Genomic DNA, 12,986 nt, shown 5'->3' on the forward strand with positions numbered 1-12,986 from the left:
CACAACTCATCAAGTCTCCATCTGATCCTGCAGCAAGCACTTCTGACAGTGACTGTTTGTACCCAAAAGCGGCCATCAGCAATTGACACTATGAAGGGGAACAGTCTCTTGCCCCCAAAATACCAGTCAGGCCTGCACTCTGGTGGGGCTGTAGTACAGGTGACAGCCACAGGAGGCTGTCTCCACCCAGYGGTAACAGGACAGGAAGGTTACTGCATTCCTTTCCCCTCTTAGTCCAACAGAAGGACAGATGAGAGCCATGAAATATCCCATCCAAGGAGCCACACACACACTCATCTAACATTTATGGGGGCTGCAGTGCATTAAACTTTGCCACAGATGTCTCACACCATGGTGATCACTGGCTGCTAAAGGGTACAGAAGACCTATCCAAAAAACAGTTTGTTTTGCCAGTCCATTTGCTGAATTCTATACAATCTGGGGGAAAAAAAAAAAAAGAAAAATTCAATTGCCAGTCCAGCTGCACCCAGGAGCTTTGACAGCTGATGGCGCTTTGTCTGTGTCACATGAGTGATCTCGGTCAAAGCGCTCTGACGCGTGGCTGTGTAGTGATTGTGAGAGTGGTGGATCAGTTTTGTTTAATAAAAACACAACCTTCCTCTTACCCGCTCCTGACCTAGCCCCTTTTTCCCAGCGCAGTGCAAGAGGCTGRAAGGGAAGCGGGTGCAGGAGGAGAAAGAAGGCTTTACTGCCCTGCTTTAGTGKTTTTTTTGGCATGACCACACTCCTGCACCCTGTCCTGCACCCCATTTAAGCCAGGACGTGCTTGCAAGCCCTCTGCCTTTGGCATTGGCTAAGGGAGAGCAGCTCCCAGCCCAGCTTGAACGGGAGGTGGTTTTCACTGCGGCAAAGCACGAACGCCGCAGCCAGCCCCTTCCCAGAGCCAAAGCAGAGGCTGCTCAGCCTCACAGCACCAGGAGCAGGGAAAAACCAGAACAGCAGCAGGCCCAGGGTMCCCAAAGCCTGGTTTCTACAGAAACGGCTCCCCTGGCTGAGGCTGGAAGTCCCACTGTAATTTCCATCTGCTTGGGCAGTTCTTTCCCACCCCTCTAACTGCTTCTAGGAAAACAGAGCCGCTCAGGGAGCGCAGAAGTCTTCAGTGCTTTATTGGCCTCATGAAACACAGTGAGCAGAGCTCAGCCCACCGGAGGCGAGTCCTGGGGTCTGGACCTACAATGGGACAAYCAGCCGGGTCCTGGCAGAGGAGGGAACTAGGCCATACCTCTGCTCTCAGCAGTGTCCTGTGAGCTCTCTTGGGACTGGAGGAAGCTTTGTCCCCTGGCGCCAGCTCTAGGTGGCCCTGGGCGGGGGGAGCACAGCCACCATGGCGCTGGTCTCTGCCTCTCCCACGGCCGTGACAGCCCTGCACAYGTACTGCCCTGCGTCCTCCGGCACAAGCTCCGAGATGGTGAGGCTGCAGCACCCGTCGGCCCCGCGCTTGATGCGGACACGGGGACTGTCCTCAAGGGGAGCGCAGTCCTGGAGCCAGGTGACCTCCAGAGCAAGGGCACCTGCAGSGAGGTGACAGGGAAGAGCAGCTGCRTTAAAGCAGGGGTGTGGCTCGCTCCCCTACGGTGGGTGCTTCTGCAGGGGAGAGCCAACCCCAGGGCACTGCCGGCTCTGCAGGACACGCAGCCTCCCTGGTTGCACGCTGTTACTGGTGCCACGCACAGCTCGGGGCTTGTTCCCACCCCAAACTGTAGCTGTCCTGATACCCTGCACTGCTGCTGGAGGGGCAGGACCTCACCTTCAACGCGGCACTGGAGACAGATGCTCCCACCTTCCACCTCCTCTTGGTCTGTCAACGGCTCTGAGAAGCTGGGGCCCTGCTGGGGTGGAAGTGCAAAGGCTTGGTCCTCCTCTGGGCTGCAGCACCAGTCTGCGGCTGGATGGACAGACAGAGAAGCGGGTGAGGGACCTGCTGCATTCGAATCWCCCTCCTCTGCCTGAGGAATAGGTACAGATCCCAGCAACACAGGGGTGGCATCAAATCCCCTCCCCAGGGTCTAGGGAAGAGAGCAGCAGGGAGGAGCAGCTGCCAAGGCAGCTYGGAGCACTGTGGAGCCGGACACACACTCTAAGGCTCCGTCAGAGACTGCCTCTCCAGGATGAGGACACAGAGGACTTTGGGGCACTAAAGCTGGGCACAGAGTAGAAATACCCAGTTGGGCACGTGCCCAAACAGGACCCAGGTGTTTGGTGGCACTGGGGCAGGTCAGATTCAAGGTGGAGAACGCTGCCAGGGAGTGGCAGAGAGAGCAGGTGAGACGCATTGGGGTCAGCACTTGCGGGGTCCATCACCTTCCTCATCCTGGGTGTCCGACACTTTCCTGTCCAGGTTTTGAGAGCGCAGGGTCAGTCTGTTGAGAGCCAGCAGGGCTCTTCCTGTTTTCTGGAGCAAAGAGAAGAAACACTGTGTCCCAGCAAAGAAGTCCCCAGCCCCACGTCCTCAGCTCCCCACCCTGAGCACATCCCCACCGTGTACCTGCCACTTGCGACGAGCCAGGAACTGCTTAATCCTCTCCTTTGACAGCACCTTCACGCTGCTGGGTACCAGCTGCTGCAACCAGGGGTGCAACAGAGCCTCTTTGCTGGAGAGCCGGCACCTGGGGGGCAAACGGGGCAGCTCAGGGGACTTCGTGTTCAAGCCCTTGGAGGCTGACACAGCCTCAGAGAACGGCTCTGGGCACAGGTCTGCAGAGGCCGTGCAGGCACTGCATTCAGCATGGCAGGGCACGCTTGCCCCTAGGCTTGGCCTTCTCCTTCCCAAAACCCAGCTCAGCTCCATCTCCAACCACAGGGATATGCCCCACACTCATTCCACAGGTCCTACCGGGCATCCTTCTGCAGCAGCTGGCTGATGAAGTCTTTGGCCTGCTGGGAGATCTCCGAGAAGGTCTCCTCCTCAAACTCCCACTGGGCAGCTGTGATGTTGCTTAGTGTCTCCATGTCATTGTCCCCCTGGAAAGGGGACTCTCCACTCAACCTGAAGTGACAGCAGATGTTAGTGGTGGCTCAGCCCTCTCCAGCCCAACCTCTGTCCACAGAAAGCCACTCACAGGATATAGCAAATGACACCAATGCTCCACATGTCCGTGGTGAACCCCACAGGCTCAAAGGAGACCACTTCTGGAGCCATAAACTCGGGGGTCCCGTGCAGCACCTTCACAGGGGTGCCTGGAGCTGCAGAGAAGACAGAGACCTTGGGACAGGTCTCCAGAGGTCCCTCCCCAGCTGGGATCTCCCTGGGGCAGCCCAGCTCAACCCCAGCAGTCCATGTGCCTTGGCCACGCTGCCAGCGGCTGGCAGTGGCCTTGCCAGCTCTGCCTGGGCCAGAGGGAGATGTAGCCCTGGTGTCCAGGTGGAACTGCCCCCACCCAGTGTCCACTGCAGGTCTTGGTGCTCTCCTAGGGCACCTCTGGGTGCTGAGCACTCAGAGCCAGGCCCATGGGCTTGGGACTGCCCACCTCAGAGGAAGGGCAGGTGACAGACAGGTTTTCCTGGCTCATCCCGTGATCACCAGGAAGGGCCCTGATCCAGTACTACAGGGCTGCACATCCTAGAGGCACATGCAGGAGGATGCAGGAAGCATCTAAGTGTCTGCTGGTCTTGCTGGATTGAGCCCTGCAGCAGGTCTGTGATGGTGGCAGTCCCTGCCCTGCTCGCCCAGGTATTTCCCCATGCTCACCCAGTTTCTGCGCCAGGCCAAAGTCAATGATCTTGAGCCAGTGGCTGCTTGGGCTGACGCAGACAATGTTCTCGGGTTTGAGGTCCAGGTGGACAATGTCCTGGCTGTGCATGTACTGGAGCCCCTCCAGGATCTGCCGCATGTACTGGATGCTGCTGGGCTCTGTGTGCTCAAAGTTGTCATCCACAATACGTTCAAAGAGCTCCCCGCCTGCGATGCTGGGGGAGCAGACAGGGCTGGGTCAAGATCTCGGGGCCTCTGCTGGGGTCTGCCAGCCTCCAGAGAGGTGAAACCCCACTGGGGAGCCCTGTGGGCTCCCTCTTGTGGGTTGCCCTCTTGGGTGCTTCTTGAAGAGCCTGTGTCCCCCAAGATCTGCAGGCTCCCGATCCATGTTACCCCCTGAGCCAGGGCCCCAGGTGCAGAGGCTTCTTCCCACCTTAGATGTTCCTCCTTGTTGCACCCAGCACCCACAGCAGGGCCCAGAGGTGGCTCTGCCAACCCCACGCTCAGCTTTCTCCCCTACTCACTACTCCATCACCATCACCAGCTCCTTGGGGCTCTGGAAGGCAGCAAAACACTGCACGAGACGTGGGTGATGCAGCAGGTTCATGAGCTCCACCTCTGCCTGAGCCGCCTGCCTCTCTTTGGGTGTCCGCGTCCGGAAATACTTCCCAGCCCGGATCTTCCCAGTGGCCTTTTCCTGCAGCCTGTACACCATCCCAAACTTCCCCCTGGGATGGGACAAGCACAAGGGATGGGGGAGCCATCACAACCATCCTGCGTCCCGCCTGGTGTGAGAGCTAGGCTGGGAGCCCTGCCCCATGGAGCCCAGCACTGGCATTTCGGGGGGAATGGAGATGCAGCAACCCCAACTTACTCTCCAAGCTTCTCCAGCTGGGTGTACACATCCAAAACCTTCTCCTGGCTGTTGATGGTAACATTGCAGTATTCAAAAGCCTCCTCACCTGCTGGGAAGGAGAGAGAGGTGGCCTGGGCACAGATCCTGCAGGGAGCTGAGCCCAAGCCACACACAGCTGAAACCGGCTGCCTTTGCTTCCCGGTCCTCATTTCTCTATCCCCTTTGATATATCTGTGCCACTTCCCTCAGGTCTCATTGCTCTCCCTGCACGCTGCGGGTGGCACTCGGAGGGATGGGGTGCTCCTGCGGCACGTGCCCCCGGAGCAGCCGTGCACCCTGCAGTCACGGCGTTTCAGTGGTTTGTGGTGAGAAATGCCTTTCGGAAAGATTCGAGGCAGTGAAGAGTTTGAGCAAAGGGGCTACAGGGCCCAAGCCGGAGCATTAAATGGGTCAGGACAGGAGATCAGCACCAAGTTGGAGGTTGGACCAGCAGTAAGGTCCCTATGTGTGGGCGGCATCTGTCCTGGGGCAGACTGGGGGCTCAGTCGTACCTTCTGGCTGGGACATTGTGGTGCTGCTGGCTCCTCACTGGGTGCTGGGCCAGGGGTGACAGTCAGGACCGATGCAGAACCTGATCCTGGGGCTCCTGGCAGCCAGGAGGCTCCCAGGGTAACTGCTCCAACTGCTCCCTGGGCTCTGCAAAGGGAAGACACAAGGACAAGCATGCAGTGCCGGACTTGTAGGAGCTGCACAGCCCTGGAGCGGCCTTGGCAGTTCACCATGCCTGGAGGCACCAGCTATGCCGCCTCGCAGCCGGGGTGTTGGTGCCAGGCCAGCGGCATCGCCTGCTTGGTGTGTCCCTATGCTTTGCCGGCTCCGGCTCGGCACCTCAGCCCCAGCTCCTGCAGAGCCCCGTGCTTTCTCCATACCTCCACCACGGAGGCAGGAGACCACAAGCACCTTCCTCCACCAACCTCACTTGATCTCCCCATCCTGCAAATGGTGACATCTTGATGGACCCCAAGAGACCTAGCAGATACGCAGGGCCGAGTCCACACAGTTTGAAGAGGTGGGAAGCAAGTTTAAAGCAACCCTTTTCCCTCAGATAGGAAAAGTCTCTGGCCAGAGGAGCTGCTGCTCCTGGAAAGAAGCCACAGCCTTCCTCATGCCTCTTCTTGCATCAGCCAGGAAATCCCCAGGAAAGAGCTGTATTCCTAGGGCAAAGGAGCTGTTTCCTTGTGCGCGTCCCCTCCCCAATCTGCCCATGAGAAGTGGGCAGAGGCCAGAGCGCAGGGCAGCAATGCCCAAGGGTGCTGGGCAGAGGTGCCCGAGTGACAAGCCGCAGTGCTGACCTGCTGCCGTCCGGTCCTGTCCCAGGCCACCAGCAGGTCCCTGATCCTTCACGTCCTGCCAGGCCACTACTTAGACACTGGAGTCCTGAGTGAGCTGGAGAGGAAAGGGAGACACCGGCATAAGGAATCCCTGCGGACATGTGGTCCAGATGGGGACTCCTCCCGGACCGAGAGCCCGCCTRGTGATGAGGACGCAGCCAGGAGCATCTCTCCCGCGCCGGAGCAGTGGTGCGGGGAAGAGCCCTCGCGCTCTCCTCCCTTTCCTTCCCGGGCACAATGGAGCATTTCCCCTTGTCCAGTTTCCAGGCATGGGGATAAACATCTCCTGGCGCAGACAGTGCTGCCGAGCTGGCCAGCGGCCACGCAACCTCCACGGCCCTCCCTGAGCCAGTGCCCATCACCGCAGGCCTGGTCCCAACCACCTGACACCCTGTTGGGCATCACCCAAGGTCTGAGCTGGGATTTGGGTCCACGATGGGCAGGTCTCGGCTGGAGACACAGCCCAGCTGAAAGCACACAGGGGTCTGCAGAGACCAGACCCACCTCATTACACGGCACAGGAAAACAGCAGCAAAGCTCTCAGCCCTGCACCAGGAAGGGCAGGGTCCTGGTATCCATATCACCCTTCCCATGTGGATTCAGAGCTGCTCAGGAGTAGGGTGTTATGGACACCTCCGCTTTTGTGCTCTGGGCCAGCCGCAGGCGGCGCAGCCCCCACCTCGTCCTCCCCACCCAGGGGTGGGTTCCCGCGCCGCGGCTGAGTACTTCCACCTGCTCTCCCTATTTCCAAGCTCCACCTGCAGCCGGCATCCCGCGGGAGCAATCGCTCTCCCGGCAGACCCTGCCTCGGCCCCGGCTGCCCCCACGGCGAGCTCTGCTCTGTGCCAGGCACGGGGAGCCGAAGGGTTTTGCAACGGAGCGGCAGATGAATGGGAAAGGGCGGGGGGGGGCTGCAAAATTCCCCCCGCCTCTGAGCCCGGGGACGGCAAAAATGCCCAGTGCCAGCATTTGGCAGCATCTCCTCTGCTGGCTCCAGGGTTTTCCAGCCTCTCCCGGGCTGCTCCTGAGACCTCTGGAATGGACAGCGCCTGAGCGAGCCAGACGCCTGGGTCCTGCAGCCCGTCTAGCGCCAAGCACGTTGCCGTGCCTCAGTTTCCCCCCCCTTAAAACCGGAATAACCGCGATTTGCCCCAAAAGTGCCACCAGACCGGCGGGGCTGGTGCAGGGGACGGCAGCGGAGGCCGTTGCGTCCGCGGTGGGAGCCGAGGGCACGGTTACCTGCCGGCGCCGGTGGGGGGGGGGGTCACGGCGCTCGCTCCGAGGCCACCTGGGACTTTGCCAGCGCAGGCAGCCGCTCCCGCCGCGCGGCCCAAAGTCCAGGACCTGCCCCGGCACCTGGGGACGGACGGCGGTGGCGGTGGCGGTGGCTCCGCTCGGTGGCGCCCCGGCGGGATATCAACCGTTGCACGGGACGCTGGGGACAACAGGGTGGGGGGTGGCGGGGGGCAGCAGGGACCCAGCTGAGGAAATGGGGAAGGGTGGGAGAAGGGAGGGATCGCCCCGTGGTCCGCACCAAAACGCACGCTCCGGCCTCTGCCGCGGCCTCTGGACCTGGTGGGAGCCTGCGAGCGGCTGCTGCCACCGCGGGGATGTCCCCGAGCCCGGCCCCTGCCCCTGGTCCCACTGTGGGGACACCTCTGAGCTTGGCCTGTGCCCCTGGTTCCACCATGGGGACATCTCCAAGCCCAGTCCCGTGCACCTGGTCCCACCACGGAGACGTCCCCGAATCCGGCCCCATGCCCCTGGTCCCACCACGGAGACGTCCCCGAATCCGGCCCATGCCCCTGGTCCCACCATGGGGATGTCCTCGAGCCCAGCCCATGACCCTGATCCCATGACAGGGACAACCCCGAGCCCGACGCCCTGTCCCTGGTCCCACTGCAGGGATGTTCCCGAGCCTGGCCCCGTGCCCCTGGTCCCACCATGGGGACAGCCCTGAACCCAGCCCAGTGCCCCTGGTCCCACTGTGGGAACACCTCTGAGCCCAGCGCAGTGCCCCAGTCCCACCAGGGGGACATCTCCAAGCCCAGGCCATGCCCCTGGACCCACCATGGGGATGTCCTCCAGCCCGACCACGTGCTCCTGGACCCACCATGGGAATGTCCTCGAGCCCAACCACATGCCCCTGCTCCCACCATGGGGATGTCCTCCAGCCCGACCACATGCTCCTGGTCCCAGCACGGGGACATCCCGAGCCCAGCCCATGCCCTGGTCCTGTGCAGGACACCAGTGTGGCTGTGTGCTTGATGTGGTTGCTTCCAGCCTCATCCGGAGGGGACGGCGGTTGTACTCTGTCCCTTGTGTGACCGGTGGGTTTGGGTAGGAGGAAAATGAGGAGTTTTAGTAATTAAATCAAGAATCCGATCAAGATGGCCCGGTCCGCGGGGGGAGGTGGAAGCGGAGGGGGGGGGAGGGGCAAAAGGATCTGGGCTCCTGCAGCCGGAGACCTTCGGCATCAGGGAACCGGGATCTGGGCTGTGGCACCGCGCGGGATGCTGGGTCGTCTTTCAAAGTGGGAATTCGGGGAAAAAGGGCTGGAAAAACACCTCCACTACGGACCTTGCCCCAGAGCAGGTGGCGCTTTCACAGCCTGTGTGCACAGAGGGCATGGGGACATATGGAGGACATATGGGGACGTATGGGGGCACAGATGGCATAGGGACACATGGGGGACATATGGGGACATATGGAAGGCACAGAGGGCATGGGGACACATGGAGCACATATAGGGGGCACAGAGGGCATGGGGACACATGGGGGACATATGGGGACATATGGAGGACATATGGGGGACATACGGGGGCACAGATGGCATAGGGACACATGGGGGACATATGGGGACATATGGAAGGCACAGAGGGCATGGGGACACATGGAGCACATATAGGGGGCACAGAGGGCATGGGGACACATGGGGGACATATGGGGACATATGGAGGACATATGGGGGACATACGGGGGCACAGATGGCATAGGGACACATGGGGGACATATGGGGACATATGGAAGGCACAGAGGGCATGGGGACACATGGAGCACATATAGGGGGCACAGAGGGCATGGGGACACATGGGGGACATATGGGGACATATGGAGGACACATGGGGGACATTTGGGGGCACAGAAGGCATGGGGACACCTTGAAGAAATGGAGGACTTGGGGACACAGGGGGACACCGGGGACATGGGGAAACAAGGGGGGACACGAGGGCACACAGGGTCCAGGGGGACACTGGGGCTCACAGGGGACATGGGGGGACATGGAGGGACAGGGAAGACACTTGGGGGCAGCCGGAGAGACACAGGGCACATGGGGAAACACAAGGGAACGTGGGTGCCACAGCAGGGAACACAGGGACACCCAGGGAACACAGGGACACCCGTGGGGACACAGGGACACCCAGGGGACACAGGGGCACCCAGGGGACACAGGGGCCCTGCGGGGACCCAGCTCAGGTGGCCGGGGTGGGGGAGGGGATCCTGGCTGTGGGCGGGGCCTGACCCCTTTGCACACCTGTGGTGGGTGGGGCTACATCCATGTGTGGGACAATTGGGGCGGGGTCACATGGGCCAGGGGGCGTGGCCAGGAGCAGGTGCTCTCCCATGTGGGCAGGGCCCCCTCTTGTGCAATGGTTGTGGGCAGGGCCGGGGCATTGTGCACTGCCTGGGGGCGGGGCCAGGCACCAGGCAAAAGACTGTGGGCGGGGCCAGCTCCTTCCGCACCGGCCATGGGCGGGGCCAGGCCAGCGCACGGCTAGTGGGCGGGGCCAAGCCCGCGCTCGGGGGGGTTGTGGGCGGGGCCTGTGCCCTGGCGCGGCCCCAGCAGCCCGGCTGGGCCCCACCGGTCCCGTCCTGGCCCCCCGGCAGCGCTGCGCCAGATGTTTGCACGTGCAGCACAGCTGGATGGGGGCAAGGCACCAGGCTGGCAAAAGCCGTGTGCCGGCACGCTGCCGGAAAGCTCGGCTTTCCTTGAAGTCCGAGTGGGCCCTGCTCAGCTCATGCCCGGGCTTAAATCCAGTAGACGCTGGAGGARCATCTCATGGGCTTCAGGTCTGTGCAGCAGGAGGTAGCTGGGACCTGTAGCTCTGCAAGATTGGGGTCGTGCAGACAACATCCAATGTCCCCAAAATGCTGGTATGTGGRGGAGCAAGGGGCCTCTGCCCGCCAGGAACAAAAAGGCACCTGGCCGGTCACGAAAACCCCTGCCGCGAGGCTAAAAAGTTCAGGAAACACCCAAATACACGYGAGAAAAATTGTTCCGGAGCTACGAAACACAACCCCTTGCTGTTACACCCGGCACCGGCTGCTCCCGGGGCAGATGGACCTTGAGCTACCTCCGCTCCTCTGGCCTCGAAAAAGCAAAGGAGACGAGCACGGGACTGACAGCACCTTCGTACTGCATGGAGCAAACACGCAAATAATCTTTGCCTAAAATCCTTGTGTTACAGCAACCTCAGGGGCTGCTAGGAATGAGAGGAGACTTGAGCCCAGCTGAGCCAGCTTTGAAYTTTAACCTTTTTGGTGCACGGCCCCAAATCCTGTTTCCCCTGACTTTGCTTGGCCTCCCTGAGGAGGGAGGCTTGTAGCTAGCAGGAGCCTTTAAAAATCAAACCCAAAGACATTTGCAACCCAGGATTGAAACAGGGGATGAGGCATGGCTCGTGCATATGCACCGAGCTCGCACGGGACTCGGGAGCGGGTTCACAGGCCTCCCGCCGCGGACGGTCACGCTACAAAGGTTGCCGGCTAATAAAAGCCAAGCGCAATGGCTGGGAGAGCCCCCTCCGTTACCGCAGGGGCTTCTCCGCCCCGAGCAGTCGCTCTGATCACAAGGGCCAAAAATAATTCCACGGGGCAACGGCAACCTGGGAGAGCTTCACTGTCCCTYGCCACGTAGTGACAGAGGGACGGGAGCTTTGCTTGCACTGAGCGCGTGCGTGGCTTAGCTGTGCCAGGACGGCTCGCGTGCTTAAGGATACGCGTGCGCTTTGAACGCCCCACGCCATTCCCAATGGTCCTGCGAATCGCAAAGTGTCCTCAACCCACGTTTGGCTCTGAGCAGTAGCAAGCTCCAGGCAGCACCCTAAACCCACAGGGAAGAAGACCTAGAGGAGGACAAGGCAGGTGGGTTCTTGCTGCAACCTGCCCCCGGGGTCCAAGGTGACCGTCACCAGCAGGGCTCCGGCTGGACTGACCCTCTGAATAACACGAAGTGGGGAGAAGACCGGTGCGTGGCCAACCCGGCTCGGTTGGGCAAGGTGAGGACATGCTTTGGGGCTTGGYCTTGGTCTGGTCATCGGTGCAAGCAGGGTGAGACCAATTGATGAGGCGCCCGGGGAATCCAGCGCCATCCGCACTAGTTTGGGGCTCTGGGCTGGTGTCCTCGAGTTGCTGCTGCCACAGCTGCCAAACTCATCCTCCACAGGCGAAAATCCCCCGAAAGAAGGGGGCCCTCGGGCTTGTAGGGACGGACTGGCACCCGATCACTTAACATCGGCTCAAGGGGTGCAGAGGAGAGGTGAAGAGCGGCTGTGACCACCTAAGGGCATCCCAGGGGACCCGTGGACCTGCCTCCATCATGTCCCCTTTGCAGATCCCGACCAGCTGCCCAGATTTTAATGCTGCGGTTGGGGACAGGGACAAAACCCTCTCGAGGACGTGCTGTGGCCCTCCAGGAGGCACTGTGGGCTTCACCTCGGCCAATATCTCGGCCCAAGCCGTGAGGCCGGAGGCTCTACGTCCGGCTTCGCCTCCTGCCTGAGCGCGCTCTCGGGTTTTCTCCTGCGCTCTCTCCCGCCCCGGCGCAGTGTCAGGCCATCGCCACCACCCCGCCGCACACCGGGGCAAGTCCGGGCTTCTCGCTGGCTGCCGGCCCGGTTGCAGCTCCCAGCTCGYGCAGGGCTGGGCTGCCCTGGCCCCGGGTGAGCCATCCGCGCGGCTCCGACGCTGCGGTGCCCCGCAGGACGCCGCAGCAGGGGAACAGAGGGACGGTCACACCAACAGCGCGTTTCTCTCACGTTTACGGCACACCTGCGTCCGACACGGCCCCAAGGAGATACCAGCAAAAGCCGGGGGCAATATTGCCTCATCGCTCAGAGAGATTTTAATTCGCAGTGAACCGGTTAAACATCCTCCTCTGAATTGTCCCCCCGAATGCTGGGAAGGGAAGCAAAGAGAGGGGTTTCTGCAGGAGCTCTAGGAAGGGAACGGGTACACTGCTTTGTTCAGTCTGTCCCCCCTCCCTTATTTTTTTATTTTTAATTTTTTTAACATATTTTGATACACTGGTAGACTACTTTGGGGGGAGGAGTTGGAACTGCTGAAATGAAATCTTAAAAAGCATGCGCCTGTGATTTTACAGTTTATTAGCCCCCCCAAAAAAACCTCTTTTTTTAATAGCAGAATGTGATTCAGAAAGCTTCAGCAGACTTCCCAGCCTGWCTCCCTGCATTGCTCACCACCCTGTTCTTCCCAAATTTACACAYGGCCCCGATTCGAGGCCTGGGCCCAGCCTGCTCCTCGCTTCCTCCCCAGAAAGTCCAAGCCTCCTGCCTTCCTGCGGAGGCTTTTTTGCCGTTAGGGCAGTGCTGCTGGGTCTCCTCATCCCCAAAATACACGTTGTTGCGTTACACGCTTGCCAGGCTTAAAACCCGTGACGCCGAGAGCGTGGATTTTGTAATAACCACAGAGCGGTGAGCAAGGCCGTCCGCGAGGAGCGTTATCAGCGCTGGCGGCAAGACCAGAGGCGTTGGGGGAAAAAATCCGAGAGGAAAACGCTTGGAAAAGCCCATCAACTTTGCTCTCTGGCTTGCTCCTTCGCTTGGGAAGCAAGATGGAGCCCACGTTCCCCCCGGGGAGCAGCAGGCAGGGCTGGAAGGAGAACTGATGTGGGGCAAGATGCATGCGCTCCCCCACAGCGCCAGCGCTGCCCACGCGGTCCGCGCTCAGCACACCGGGCGACGCGGATCCGTCCCGTAACGGCGGGAGCTGCGCAGGGCGAGCTGGG

General features: G+C 60.9%; 1 protein-coding gene across 1 annotated transcript; it reads right to left on the bottom strand.

Moving 5' to 3' along the window:
• Positions 1 to 1,311: 1,311 nt before the first annotated feature.
• On the bottom strand, positions 1,312 to 5,144 carry LOC112971119 (myosin light chain kinase, smooth muscle-like). The gene is made up of 10 exons (XM_026076215.1): positions 5,120 to 5,144; positions 4,587 to 4,677; positions 4,237 to 4,440; positions 3,710 to 3,927; positions 3,081 to 3,204; positions 2,855 to 3,007; positions 2,507 to 2,627; positions 2,323 to 2,413; positions 1,769 to 1,906; positions 1,312 to 1,532 (listed from the first exon to the last, which is right to left on the bottom strand). Exons 1-10 carry the CDS (start codon positions 5,133 to 5,135, stop codon positions 1,312 to 1,314), a joined length of 1,377 nt encoding a protein of 458 aa, XP_025932000.1. The 5' UTR covers positions 5,136 to 5,144.
• Positions 5,145 to 12,986: the final 7,842 nt, after the last annotated feature.

This window comes from Apteryx rowi, unplaced genomic scaffold, assembly GCF_003343035.1.
Source record: "Apteryx rowi isolate R43461 unplaced genomic scaffold, aptRow1 scaffold_428, whole genome shotgun sequence".
NCBI classification, from domain to species: domain Eukaryota; kingdom Metazoa; phylum Chordata; class Aves; order Apterygiformes; family Apterygidae; genus Apteryx; species Apteryx rowi.